This window comes from Pleurodeles waltl, chromosome 5 (genome assembly GCF_031143425.1).
Source record: "Pleurodeles waltl isolate 20211129_DDA chromosome 5, aPleWal1.hap1.20221129, whole genome shotgun sequence".
NCBI classification, from domain to species: domain Eukaryota; kingdom Metazoa; phylum Chordata; class Amphibia; order Caudata; family Salamandridae; genus Pleurodeles; species Pleurodeles waltl.
Window position 1 is genome coordinate 772,074,364 of NC_090444.1, and position 15,175 is coordinate 772,089,538.

At 45.5% G+C, this 15,175-nt stretch overlaps 1 protein-coding gene across 1 annotated transcript in view; it reads right to left on the reverse strand.

Annotated features, from left to right (window-relative positions):
* Positions 1-14,799, reverse strand: part of LOC138296025 (heme-binding protein 2-like) — a 98,086-nt gene extending 83,287 nt beyond the window's left edge. The window contains exon 1 of the mRNA XM_069234730.1: positions 14,519-14,799. Within this exon, the coding sequence (XP_069090831.1) occupies positions 14,519-14,662 (144 nt within the window). The 5' untranslated portion in view covers positions 14,663-14,799. The remainder of the gene's footprint in view (positions 1-14,518) is intronic.
* Positions 14,800-15,175: the final 376 nt, after the last annotated feature.

Genomic DNA, 15,175 nt, shown 5'->3' on the forward strand with positions numbered 1-15,175 from the left:
ATGCGTTGCTAGAAGGGTGAAAGGATAGAAGAAAAGATGCAAGGCACATGTCAAGGATAAATTAAGAACAAATGAGTGGGTATAATGATGGAAGAGTGAAATGGACAGGGGAACGAATGAATGGATTAATGACTGAAATGATAGAACAATGGAGCGGTGAAAAGAGCTCTTTTACCCGAAGTTTTGACTTTGCTCATGCAGTGCCATTAGAGATGTCCTTCAAGGTGGGGGTCCGCGGGAGGGGCGGAGTTATATTATTTTGGCTACTACCCTAACAATATCCACTCTGTTTGGCTTCAGAGGTTTAGGAAAACACATAAAATAAACAAAATCTAAGGGAGGCTGTTATCACTCAGTCCAGTTGTTAGGTCTACGTAAGGGAACAAACTGCTTATGTTTCCATCTTCTGCTAATTCCGATAACCTCAGCCTCAAATTCACCCCTCAGTGTATGACAGACTTGGTCTACTAATGCCCACTTTGTTTAAATCACCTCCTTTGGAAATGGCCCTTTTTGCAAGGTCCTCCCTAGTCTTTTTGCCTCCTTCCTCCTATTTTTTCTGACCTGTGTGTTGGCTTTAGGACTCTGGGACCTTTACCACTGCTAAACCGTGCTAAAGTGCATATGCTCTCTGTGTAAAATGTACTGTTAATTGGTTTATCCATGATTGGCATATTTGATTTACTGGTAAGTCCCTAGTAAAGTGCACTAGAGGTGTCCAGAACCTGTAAATCAAATGCTACTAGTGGGTCTGCCACCCACATTAGTAGCCCTGTAAACATGGCTCAGGCCTGCCACTGCAGTGTGTGTGTGTGTGCAGTTTTAAACTGCCAATTCGACTTGGCAAGTGTACCCACTTGCCAGGCCTAAACCTTCCCTTCTACTACATGTCAGGCACCCCTAAGTTAGGCCCCAGGTGCAGGGTATGTTTAAGGTAGGACATATACTAGTGCGTTTTATACGTCCTAATAGTGAAATACTGCCAAATTCAGTTTTCACTGTGCAAGGCTTATCTCTCTCATAGATTAACATGGGGGCTGCCTTTAAATATCCTTAAAGCGCATATTCCCTTTGAGAGCAGATAAAAATATGGAGTTTAGGGTCTCTGAACTCACAATTTAAAAATACATCTTTTAGTGAAGTTGGTTTTTTAATTGTTTATTTGAAAATGCCACTTTTAGAAAGTAGGCATTTTCTTGCTTCTACCATTCTGTGACTCTGCCTGTTTGTGGATTGTCTGTCTGGGTCAGTTTGACAGTTGGGCTGTTTTGCACCTCTCTAGACAGTGACACAAAAGGGGGTGGAGGTGTAGCCTGCATATCCTGATGAGCCATCTGAGCTAGAGAGGAGGGAGGAGTAGTCATTCACACCCGAAAGGACTGTGCCTGCCCTCACACAATGCAGTCTGTGACTCCCTGGTGTGCGTCTTTGGCCTAGCCTGGGCAAGGAAGGATCTTGCACACACTGGAGACTTAGCTTTGAAGTTTGCCAACTAAAAAGGAAGAACAGGGTATAAGAAGAAGACCCAAAACCCCTGCAGTTGCTGCTTCTGCCTGAAAAAAAAGAGTGCAAAAGGTGAACTTTGCTGTGTGTCCTGCTTAAGAAAGTTCTCCAAGGGCTTGGAGTAGAGCTTGCCTCCTACTGGAAGTCTCAGGGACACCAAAGACTTCAATTTCCTCTACCTGCAGCACTGTGTTTTGTGCTGTTCAAGAGTAGAAACCACTGCGACGCCTCTGGCCTGCACCATGACCTGCCGACACTGCACAGAGTCGCATTGCCCCGCTTCGCACTGCGACCCTGGTCTCACCGACGCGGTCATCGAACAACTTCACCGAGCCACTGCTCGCACCGCTACCTGTGGGCCCCACACTCTGGCATCGCCTGCTCACACTGCTGCCTGGGGATCCCCGACGCCGCCGCTCCTGCTGAGACCCGTGGCCTGTGGACACCACTTGTGAGGTACACAAAGGACCGTCCCGCACCGCAGCCCAGGTCAGACGCCAGCACCATCGAATCCTGTGTCGTCACCAGGCATCCAGCCTGCACAGTGGCCTGTGGAAACCGCTTGTGAGGGTCACGAAGCACCGTCCCGCACTGATGGCTTGGACCTACAGATGACAGCGCTTCAGCAATGACGACACTGCCTGCACCATGACCTGTGGACCCCACACATCACACCGCCCCAGACCCACCACAGCCCTGGTCTCACAGACGTCACTGGACGCAGTCACCAAGCCGCTGCCTGTACCGTGATCTGTGGGCACCGCACGTCACATCGTCCCCCTTCGCACCGCAGCCCCGACGCCATCCACACCGGCGCACCTCACTTTATCAGCCCAGAGTTTGATCCGCAACACGTGGGAACTTCAAGGGTCCGACGACTCCCGCATCGACTCTGGAACAGACACCGCAACGTCCGCAACGCTGCACTCCGGAGCTTGCCGAGAGGATCACGACACCCAAGGTATTGTTTGCAGGTCTTCCTGACCCCGTAGCTGGCCCGCGATGCCACGGCCAGACTGAACTGCTGGTTTTGTTGCTAACGCAGCCGTGATAGCCCCAGGTGGAGATATGGACTTCAAGGAACTGTATTTTTGAGTAAATCTTGTAAAATTCATATTTTTGCTACTGTATGTTGGGTTTTAATCATATTTGGTCTTGTTTTGAATAAATATTGGCTATTTTTCTAAAAAACTGGTGTGGTGTCCTTTTGTAGTGTTTTCACTGTGTTACTGTATGTTATGTGCAAATGCTTTACACATTGGTTCTGAGATAAGCCTTACTGCTCGTGCTAAGCTACCAAGGGGGTGAACAGGGGTTATCTGAGTGGGTCTCCCTTCTCCCTTATCCTGACTAGACTGTGTGTCCCTATTTGGACAGGGTGCAAACTGACTGCGAACTAGAGACCCCATTTCCAACAACCTCCCCAGGCAATTGCTTTTTTCTCAAATTACCCTTCTCCACTAGTACAAGCATTCACTCCTTCTGAATGTGTACATCCTATCTGTGATCCTTCCCTGGCTTCCTCTTCCTGTAAAAGCCACCTCCCTACCGGTACTGGCCAGAGGTGTGGAAGAATTGCTGTTGCTTGCCCTGCTGCTATGGCGGGACTAGGGAACTGTTAGACCTTGGCACACCTTGGTGTTGTTTCCCCTAATTTTTGCCCACAGATCTCCTGTTTTTGCAGACATCGTTTTTGCTGGTCTTAAGTTCCTGCACACTTTACCACTGATAACCAGTCCTTGAATGCTGGTGCTCTCTGCCTAAAACGTGGTAACATTGGCGTATACCCAACTGGCATATTTCAGTTATTCAGAAGTCTTTAGTAGGCTGCACTACATGTGCCCAGGGCCTGTAAATTCAACGCTACTAGCGGGCCTGCAACCTGATTGCCTGAGTGCTGAAATGAAATTAAGTATGTTTGACCACTGACTGTTTCACCACTGTGCAAATTAGTAGTTCAATGTTCACCAGCACATTACATTTTGTATTCAGCTTAGCTGCCTATTGGCTTTATCGTGGCGTTCGACATTGCAGATGAGCTGTGTTTTTTCACATGGTAAACTAAGCTTGTGTTTTTCGTATTTTCTCTCACCGAACACGATAGCATGATAAAGAAGCGCATATTTTGTGTTTTTCTTTAGTGCAGGGAAGGACTCAGCCTTGGGAGTGAGAGTCCTGAAAACTTGGCCAACTTTCAACGTTGTTTCTTCCAACTCTGACCTACAGTAGCCAGCATGTTTTGAATATTATAGGAAGGGCCTTTCAGAAGGCTTTCATTATTTATTCTATAAAAAGTGCCCCTGGGCAGCAGCGAGGGGGAATTTTCCGAGACTTCAGTCAGGAGTGGACGTCAACTGCCTGACCTCCTGTGAGGGTGGAAAAAAAACTCTTGCAATTGAACAGGGGTCATCAACTTGCTGGCATGAGAAATACGAAGAGCAGTGATAGGCCCTACGGTGATGAATTTTTCCTTTTATTCTTTGCTTGGCAGTTATGCTATTATATAATCACATATATTTGCTGTGTACATTGCAGTAGAGAATTATTTTGATATATTTTCCTTTCATTGCTATGACTATTTTTAAATGTGTGCCTCCAACCTACTAATCTCCTCTCTCAGGAACCTCGTGGTGAAGTAATAATGAATGTCTTCTTTAAACTAAGAAGTGCATTCCAGAGATTTTTGTCAGCTCGGTCATTAGTGAAAGCAAAACAAGTGCCACCTACTTAAGTAGCCCTTTAAACAGGTCTCCGGTATATGTATGCAGTTTTAAACTGCCATGCCGACTTGGTAAAATAAACCTTTGGCCAAGCCCATACCTTTAATACATGTAAGTCACCCCTAAAGTAGGCCTAAACCGCCCCAAGGGCAGGGGTGCAGTATATTTAAAAAGTTGGACATGTATAACTTAAAAGTACAAGTCCTAATAGTGAAAAACTCTTACATTTGTTTTTCACTACTGCAAGGCCTACCTCTCCAGTTGGATAACATTAGAGTTAAATTACACCTTACAAGCATTTCCAAATGGGAAGAGAAACCCCCGCAAGTTTGGTGTCCCTGGAATCACAATAAAATCCAAACATATGGTCAAGTTGGAATTTAAGTTGCAATGCAGACAATACCACTTTTAAAAAGTTGCCATTTTCTTGCTTTTGGTGCCTGCTGCTGGTCTCCGATCACTTTCCTGGAGTGGGGTGACAGCTGGGCTTTGTGTATTCCTGGAGCTTAAGTGTGACCCAATAAGCCTTAAGAGGCCTTCCTGGGCAGCATTTTTTTTGGGGGGGGGGGGGGGGGCAGGGTAAGAGACTTGGGCACAGCCTCACACCTAAATAGGCTGTGTCCTGCCCACACCCAAAGGGCTGCATAACCTGCAGTGAGCCTGGAGCCAGGGCAGAGACTCTGTGCACTTCAAAGGCATGTCTTTGAGGTCTACCCCACTTCAAAGGCCCAACTCAGTATAAGTACTGGACCTATGACACCACCAATTCAGTACACTTCGGTACCTGTGGATACTCTGCCAGGAAGGATTGCTGTGCTGATGAAGGGCTGCTTCTCTACTGGACTGCTGTTTTGCTGTGCTGACCCGTTGCCTGATGCCTTCTTGCCTGGGAGTGACAAGGACTGGACCTGCATCTTTCCAACCCAGAACCTCAGAGTGATTGCAAGAGATAGCTGACTAGCCTCCTGATCCGAAGTCTCAGGGACATAAAAGACTTCCAACCACCCTGTTCCTACACTTGGACTTTGACTTATAAGTCTGCCCTGACAAGAGGTGCCATCCCAGTCTTGAACCATTTGAAGTAGGCATAAGGTACTTGCTCCAGTGGAACGGACGCATCCTCTGCTGAAGGAGCGGAGTTGATGCATCGCTGCTGCTGCGAGAAAAGACATATCACCAACGTACTGCTTTCAGTACCACCACTGCAACTTTTTCCCCGGTGCAGCCTTTACATAATTCCTGTCAATGGCAACCTGGACCGCGAAATTCCACATTGCAGCCACTGTACTCATCAGGACGGTCGCATCACCTCAACTGCACAGCGCATCCTTGACTCTGGTCTTTGCACTGCAGGCCCCTGCATCCTCAGCGTAGACACAGCAGGAACTTGCATGGAAGCCTTGCCACATCCAAGAACTGACTCATTGCCTATGCTACGTGGCTCAGAACTGAGGCATCACCATGTACTGCCTGGCTCAAAACCAATGAAACTCTCCGTAACCAGGATTTAAGGTGCTTTGGTTCAGCGAGCCTAACTGGGTCCCTGTAGCTGGCCTACGCTTCATGGCAGGTCAGGCTTAACTTTTGACTTTGTCCCAATCTGGTGCTACTGGATATCCCTGGTTGACGCTTTTTGCTTCTAAGTGCTATTTTACAGTTTAATCTTCAAAAATGCATAACTCAATTTCTACTTATTGGATTTTTGTCATTTTGGTCTTGTTTTATTTAATAAATGTATCTATATTGTTCTAAACTGGCGTGGGATCTTTTTGGGTGGAGTTCTCACTGATATACTTTTTGAAGTGTTGCACAAATACGTTACATATTGCCTTCAAGGTAAGCCTGACTGCTCTGTCCCAAGCTACCAGAGGGTAAGCACAGGGTAATTTCGGGTTACATGTGCCTTATCCTGACAAGAATTATGCTTCCTCCTTGACCAGAGCTCACTCTCCAGTCAGCCAACAGCCCAATTTCTCACAGGAACCAAAAGCACCCCTAGCAAAAATGCTCAAACCAGCCCTCTCCATCTTCTTGCACAATCTCTCTTTCCATCCATTCTGTCTCCTTTCACTGTTCTCCCACTCTGATCGCTTTCCCTCTTCGTCCCTCCCTTTTTTTCCCCTCTAGATGCCAGCTATAGTTATACTACTGAAATTGGGGAAAGGGGCAGAGGCACCGGGTGCATCTTGGGCTTTAAAAAAATGGTCTCCAAGGGCACCAGTACACCTAGGGAATACCCGATGGTACATGACATATTTAGCCCTCCCTGATGCTTCCTATATCTGTTCCATACATGTTGGATCTTGCATGGAAGCTGGCATTCTGTAACTGTCCTCCCTGCGAGAAGCCTTGCACCACTGTGCCCATACTCTACTTGAGTTAGTGCACTGCTGCTGACCAGGCAGCGACAGCTGTGAGTGAAGGAAGCTTGCTGACCCGGGATTCAGCCTGTACCGGTCAGACTAAAGAAAATTTGAATGGCTTATGTCTGCCTTGTATTCATTCTCTGAGAAGAACACACACAGGTGATGCCAGAGCCACACCTGTTCTGCTTGAAGAAACTTTCTGCATCGCCCTGTGATGTATTGTGTTCTATGAAGAAGCCATGCACTGTGCTTACATATGCTTTGTATGTATGAGTCATCATTGCTTGTTCTTTTGGCTGTCCTGTAGGTAGACTGCACTGCGGCTGGATTAGATTAACCCATTTTCTTTGTGAAAGAATAATGCAAGGCCTCTGGAGGGAATCGAATTACACAAAGGCTACATTTACACTTGCCCTTTTTTAAATAAAAAAACAGAATTGTGTTTCTCAAATTTCCAAGCCAGTTTCCCACGAAAATGTCTCTAAAGCCTATGCTACATTGAGGATTACATTTCAAGATATAAATTATCACAAAGTATATTCCCAATTTGAGAGTCAATTGTAAAACAAAGTTACAGAAAAAGATTTGCTGATCTACTGTGTAATTTTTAATGACCACTTAAAACACTATTTCATTAAATCCATGCTATATGAGGTGTTGATGTGATGTACTTCAAGTCTTAAGTAAGGAAGGCAGATCGAGAGAAAAATAATGAACAACATTCTAGAACATTTTCACTTCAATAATAACTGGGTTAGTAGGTCTACCTGAATAAGTGACTGTCCAGTCATTTGTACAACACGAAATATTGATAATAGATAATCACAATGTTCACAAACAAATTAGAATGGGTACAGTGAGAGGAAATGATTTGCCTAGAATCAAACAGTCACACAATGTGATCAAGCGAAGGAGCTGGAACGATGCTGGAAAAGTTTCCTGAGGCACAAAATAGAAGGAGTCCAACTGCAGATCAACTTTGAGATTTCTATGTATGCAAAGCTATACCGGACTAACCTCGATTCATCATGCATGTGTGCGCTATAATATAAGTACAGGCTTTAGGTCAGAGACAAACCCAAGCAGAGACCATAGGTGCAAATGATTAGACTGATTAATTAAATCAGTTATTTCGAAAACAATATTTACTGCAATCTATAGAGCTGCCTGGCAGGGCCGGATCACCCTGAGTGAGATATTTATTTTTTACAAACCAAATTTTAATGATTTTATCGAAATCATTGAAATAACTTTGAAAGGTGTAATGTACATCATTATGTCTTAAACATGTTCATTAGTGCCGTTGAATGCTGTCTTAAACACTTATCAGCACCTTGGTGTTATGGCTTGAATCAAATACACACAAAAAAACGTCTTTACTCATTCAAAACAGCTCTTTTTAAACATACAGTCCAAGCTTGCCTCCGTTTTGGTTTTCAATCTTGAAACTTTGTGCCACTTTAAAAGTTGAATTACCTCTCAATATGTAGAGAAAGATATATATGTGACTTTAGAACAGATAAATGTAGTTTAAAAAGTGGTTTTCACATTTCTATATGATTCACATCTAAATTATTTGTTGTTTTTGGAAAGCGATCGCCCAGTCATGAGGCTGCTTCAGAGCACTAACAAAAGCAGATTAGGATCATAAACCTTTGGATGGGAATCCCACGGTGTATCACAAATCCTTTGTGAGAAGCATAAACAATGAAGATAGCTTAAGTGTGCATGGATTATCAAAGTATTTTTTGCATTTCTGTTATATCAAATGGCAGGCATGACTGTTCATAATGCTTGGATTATTTTCAAATGAAGGCTCATGCATCGCCTCAACCATTGCTGCGGCTTTGTAGCGTCACAAAATCGAGGTGTCGTTTACATATGAACAGGTTTACTGTACACTACAGGTGTACATGCACAGAAACTACATCCAGGGATGTGTATTTCTCGACTTTGACTAGAAAATAGATCCATTCAGGTAAATGATGCATAGGTTTGTGACTTTTCTTTCTCGGATGACACCATAAGCATTGCACAGTGCCTAAGCTATTTTGTTAGTGCTGGTTTCCCATTTTCTAGACCCAACACACACCATCTTGGTTATCCTCCAACTGGTTAGTTGATGTTAAAGCAAAATAGTGATTTATGAACTAGGGTCATTCTCACGTTTTTTTTCCCATTGGAAATTGGCCACTCAGGCAAAGCACCTTGCATCCCAGGTGAATGCAACTGGCCCCGATGGACAAGGGACCCCAGCAATATTCACTGATCAGGGCTCTCAGTTCTGTTTTTACCTTTAGTCCCTGCGTGCTCGGGCTTGCTTGCCTACTCTTATCTCTCCACTCCCCCTCCGCCTCCTCCTCCTCCGAGGGTACTTATCCATCTATAATCTTTACTATGTTGCATCTTCCTTCCTGCCGCCTTCGTTCGTGCTCATGATCCCCTCATCTCGCACCTGTGCTTTGTGTAGTTGTGTACTGCTCCTGGTCATTTAATTTGACATGTTCTACCCCTTATAGCCCCTCTGCTTTCAGCCTGTACGATCTTGAGTCAGTCTTCATGTTTCTGTGCAAGAGTGAAAGCTATGTATGGGAACATCCAGGTAAAATGCAATGGGAAGCACAAAAACCCCATCAGAAGAGCTGGATCACACATTGACTGCAACACTAAGCAAAACTGCACAACTCGTCATTACTGCCACCACAGCACACACTAATGTTCTAGGACTCTCTGTGCCATCACCGTTCTGCTTAAAGTGTTCTGTTAACACTGCAACTGGGGGGTTAAATAGGCATTACACTTATTTGGTTTACTACTTTAAATTGTTACACAGCATAACAGAAACACCTCCCACTTCATTGTTCGATCCCAGTGGAAACATTTAGGGCCTATTTATGAGGGCTGTCATGCAGTGCAGCACAGCAAGTCTTCTTGCTGTGCTGCACTGCGTGACAGGGAAAGGGCAGGAATGTGCTGTATTTTTTTTATTTATTTTTTTTAAATAGTGAATTCCTGCCTTTTCCCCTGCTCTTGCGTCTTTTTAGCTGCCTAGCAACAACACAGGCACAATTGCCCCGTGGTGCAAAGGGGTCCAAGTTGCATTCAGGATTGTTTTTGGGCAGAATGGGACACCTTCCTGCACAAAAAAAACAGTCCTCAGAGGCATATTCCTTGTGTACTGTAGATTATAGCACACATAGAAACAGGAAGTAAGGAGGAGAAATAAAGATATTTCTCCTGGTTACACCTCTCCTCAAGGCGTATCTTTTTGGAGCATTCCTATGTTTACCAGTTCTGGTGAACCTGGGAATGCGTCAAAAACCATGAGAGTTGCATGGGAACACCCATGCAATGCCTCACTTGTGCAGAGAGGGGCAACACAGTGATTTGCGATGCATTGCTTTTCTACAGATTTATGGAGCTACTGAGAGCCATGCAGAGTTTCTGGCCTTGAGTGGTGTTAGAAATGGGCTCTCTATTTGGCAGTCAGTTTGCACCCTGTCCAAGTAGGGACCCTCACTCTAATCAGGATAAGGGAGATAACCGCTCAGATAACCCCTGCTCACCCCCTTGGTAGCATGGCACGAGCAGTAAGGCTTATCTCAGAACCAGTGTGTAAAGCATTTGCACATAACACAGTAATAAGTGAAAATACAACAAAAGGACACCACACCAGTTATAGAAAAATGCCCTGTATTTATCGGTGCAAAACAAGACCAAAATGATAAAAATCCAACATACATTGTTCAAGATATGAATTTTGCAAGATTTACTCAAAAATACAGTTCCTTGAAGTCAATAGCTCCAGCTGGGACTATCACTGTATTATGATCAACAAAACCAACAGTTCAGGCAGGCTACCGCGTAGCGGGCCAGCTACGGAGTCGGGGAGTGACGTCGCTGGTGTAGGATCTGGAGATGGTGGTATTCGGGCCCTTGAAGTCACACGCGTTGCAGATTGAACTCCGGGCTGATTAAGTCAGGAGCGCTGGAGTGGATGGCATCGGGGCTGTGGTGCGAAGCGGGAAGGTGCGACGTGGGGTGCCCACAGGTCACGTGCAGGCAGCAGCTCGGTGACAGTCGTCCAGCGGTGTCTTCGGTAGGCCCAAGCCAGCAGTGCAGGATGTGAGTGTGCTGCGTGACCCTCACAAAGGGTGTCCACAGGCCAGGGTGCAGGCAGGGATTCCTGGTGACGACACGGGAGTCGATGTTGCTGGTGTTGGTGGACCGGGGCTGCGGGACGGGATAGCGTTTTGTGCTCCTTATGAGCAGTGTCCACAGGCCAAAGTGGCAGCAGGAACGGCTTAGTCGGGGATGCCCAGGCTGCGGTGTCAGCAGGCGATGCCAGAGTGCGGGGCCCACAGGTCACGGTGCGAGCAGCGGCTCGGTGAAGTCTTCCGATGACTACGTCGGTGAGACCAGGCTCGCGGTGCCAAGCGGGGCAATGCGACTCCATGTGGCGTTGGCAGTTCACGGTGCAGGCCAGCGGCGTCGCAGTGGTTTCTCCTCTTGAGCAGCACAAAAAACACATTTTCCAATGCTGCAGGTCGAGGAAACTGAAGTCTTTGTTGTCCCTGAGACTTCCAACAGGTGACAAGCTCTACTCCAAGACCTTGGAGAACTTTCTCAAGCAGGACACACAGCAAAGTTAACCCTTTTCAGACAGGAGCATCAACTGCAGGCCAATCCAGCAAAGCAACACAGAAAAGGGACAGTACCCCTTCTCCAGCTCTTTTACCTGGCAGAGGTTCCGCTTGATTCCAGAAAGATTCTAAAAGTCTGGGGTTTTTGGTCTTCTTATACCCTGTTCTGCTTTTGAAATTGGCAAACTTCAAAGCAAAGTCTCAAAGTGTTTTCAAGATCCTTCCTCGTCCAGGCCAGGCCCCAGATGCACACCAGAGGGTTGGAGACTGCATTGTGTGAGGGCAGGTACAGTCCTTTCAGGTGTGAACGACCACTCCTCACTCCCCTCTAGCTCAACAGGATATGCAGCCTACACCCCACCCCTTTTTGTGTAACTGTGTAGAGAGTTGCAAAACAGCCCAACTGTCAAACTGGCCCAGACAGACAATCCACAAACAGGCAGAGTCACAGAATGGTTTAAGCAAGAAAATGCCTACTTTCTAATAGTGGCATTTTCAAACAGACAATTTAAAAACCAACTTCACTAAATGATGTATTTTTTAATTGTGAGTTCAGAGACCCCTAAACGCCACATTTGTATCTGCGCTTTAAGGATATTTAAAGGCAGCCCCCCATGTTAACCTATGAGAGGGATAGGTCTTGCACAGTGAAAGCCTCAATTGGCAGTATTTCACTGCTAGGACATATCAAACACAATAATATATGTCCTACCTTAAACATACACTGCACCCTGCCCCTGGGGTTACCTAGGGCCTACCTTAGGGGGGCCTGACGTAGTAAAAATGGAAGGTGTAGGCCTGTCAAGTGGGTACACTTGCCAAGTCGAATTGCCAGTTTAAAGCTGCAACACAGACACTGAAGTGGCAGGTCTGAGCCATGTTTACAGGGCTACTAATGTGGGTGGCACAACCAGTGCTGCAGGCCCACTAGCAGCATTTGATTTACAGGCGCTGGCCACCTCTACTGCATTTTACTAGGGACTTACCAGTAAATCAAATATGCCATTCATGGATCAACCAATCAACAGTACAATTTACACAGAGCATATGCATTTTAGCACTGTTTTAGCAGTGGTAAAGTGCCCAGAATCCTAAAGCCAACAAAAACTGTTCAGAAAAATTAGGAGGAAGGAGGAAAGAAAAACTGGGGATGACCCTGCAAAAAACAAAAAAAAAAAAAAAAAAAAAAAGGGCCAGGTGCAACAAGTGGCCTCACAAATCTCATTTGTGTTGCACATGTACCATGTTACCTGGTGCAAGTATGATGCAACCGGCCTCATATATAGGATCCCCAGTATCCCGTAGGAAGCCTCCGGGAAACCTCTGACACTTGTGAGGTACAACAGCACCTTATAGCATGCACCACCATCCAGTAGAGAAACCCACACTCTAGAAAAATCTCCAAAGGATCACTAAACATCCATCACCAAAGAAGCACCCAGTTTTACCTATGGGAATGACAAAGCACCCCACTATAGAATTCAACTCTCTCCAGCCTCCCATTAGGACGATTAGGTTTGTTCCTTACCTAAGTATTAGCCTCTCCGGAGTTTGGCACTTACTTTTGGCCTGCCTTTATCAACACTATTTTTTTTTTTTTTTCATGTTGAGCGCAAGCGCTTTGACCTGTACGTCTTGTGGATTTTTAACCATGCCCACCGCACACCCATCACTTTCACTCGTATGTGGGCTTGCCTTTCAAAAATTCTTTGTTATCATTAGTAAATGCTTCAAGTCTGTCCCTTCTTGGGCAGTTTTGTTACCGCCTTGGACACCAACCCTGTTACATGGATGTTTGCTGATACATTTGACTACGAGCAAAGTTTTTTTCTGCCTCTCCTTCACACTCATGGCAGCTGTGGTGCTTTGATTTGGCATGCTTATGTCGACTGTTAAACTTGATGTGGGAAGAAACATCCAGTTAGGAATTTACAACACCAATAGCTCTAACTCGAGCAAACGCCAGACCTATTGCATTGCAAATGCTTGCCCTGGAATGTCGTCAGGTCCTGACCTGAAAGAACTGGACAGCTTCCAACAGACATCTGAGACAGCAATTAATTATTGAGGGGCATCCAGTATTGTAACTGCTTCTTACTGGAAAAGGGTCATTTATTCCACTAGCTCTATTATTACGTAAAAAACAGTATCAATATTCTAGCTAGTCATGTAATCTCCCACAAACGTTCCCCCCCCCCCACCCCCAAAAAAAAAAAATTAAAGCATTCCATGTTCGCACTACAATCAAAAGCCTAACACGCCTAACCGCCAGAGCTGTTCACTTTGGAGCTGGGGGAACCAGGTTAAACAAGTATCTGCGTCGGCTCAATATTCTGTGATTCTGGGCACATCACTATATCTCCCCGTGCCTACCAAAAATGAATGTGTCATTGTGTAACGTAACTGCTACTCATGTAAAGCACTCCATACCTTCGGATCCAGTTCGCGCTCTAAAAAAAACCGCAATAATAATAATAACTCTGGGACGACCTAAAGTCTCCCTCAGCTGCCCCCACCAAGATATTACGCAACCTCTTTCATGATGCAGGATGTATGTGGGGCGATGGTTGGGCAGGAAACCAAAATTCCATAAATGTACTGCAAAGTAACTCAAGGCAGCCGACTGAGGGACAGGATACGAACTTTCTTCTTCCCTCTCCGCCAAACTAAGCAATTAAATAAAACAGCAAAACACCATCGTTTTCATTGCTAATGCACGACACCAAAACACTTCCCACATAAACCTCACGGTAAATACAGCCCTTCCAGCCCAGCGCTACCGATAACCGGTACCTCACTTGGGGCACGAAGCGGTATACAAATGCAATTACAATTAAACAATTGCAAACCCTACAATCTAAGCAATAGCAAGCAGCATGCTCACTAATGTAAATTTGAAGCGGTTACTTTAGCACGTAAACCATAAGTTTTCGCGAGTGTAAACTTTGCAAAAATAAACTCGAAAAACCATCACCAACATATAGCGATATTTCACAGAGAAATGCAGTCATTATTTCCCCTAACAATCCACTAATATGGCCTAGTTTTAATGGAAAATGAAATATAACCTTCAACAGCGACAACGTATGCGTTAGGCATATTTCGATTTCAGAGACGTAAAAGGAGATAAAGTTAAAAAAAAAAAAACTACTTTTGACTCCGGCACGAGACCTTCCTCTCCAAGGAGACTGACGATGTCTGGGAACACTGGTATAAAAACAAACGAGAAAACACGTTTAATATCGTAAAAAAGGTAGTTCGGCATTTACTAAGGTGCTTTCCTTACGTCGTATTTCTTCACTAACTCGTACTTGGGGCAGTCCGAAGAGCGGCAGAACTGGGGAGTTGTCCGATTGGCGTCTGCAGGTCTTGTTCCAAACGAAGAAGCAGCGCTGAGCAGCAGCAGCAAAGCACCCAGGAAGCTGTACATTTTGTTTTCAGGCGCCACTAATTAGCACGCAGACACCGGCTTGGGCTTCAGCAGAGCAGCAACAGAACGCCAGATAGTTGGTCTGTGCTGATTTTATAGGTTCCCTCTCCTCGATGGTTGTATAATCAGGGAAAGAAAGGTGGGGGAGGGGGACGGTTGGCTGCAACCTTCGGTGCAGCCCGCCCTTCAGAAAGTGAGGGTTTATGAAACACTGTTGTGTGCGGAGGCGCTCTGCCAGATCACGTAACATTTTACATAAGACCAGTGTTGCTCTTTCAGTGAAAACAACCCGGAGGGTAACAATCGTTGCCTGCTGGTTAGTGGCGGGCCTCAGACGTGTTGCTTCGTGTCGAGGCTGAACATCAAACCATTAAAAAAGGGCGTTGGAGACACTACATTTCGGAGGGCAGTGGTGGCGATATCCTTCGGGAGTTTTTGTATACAATGTGCCCCTGGGCTGGGAGTGGCCGCCTTTCATAAAGGTATACAATCGCATAGTTCTGAAGTGAAATA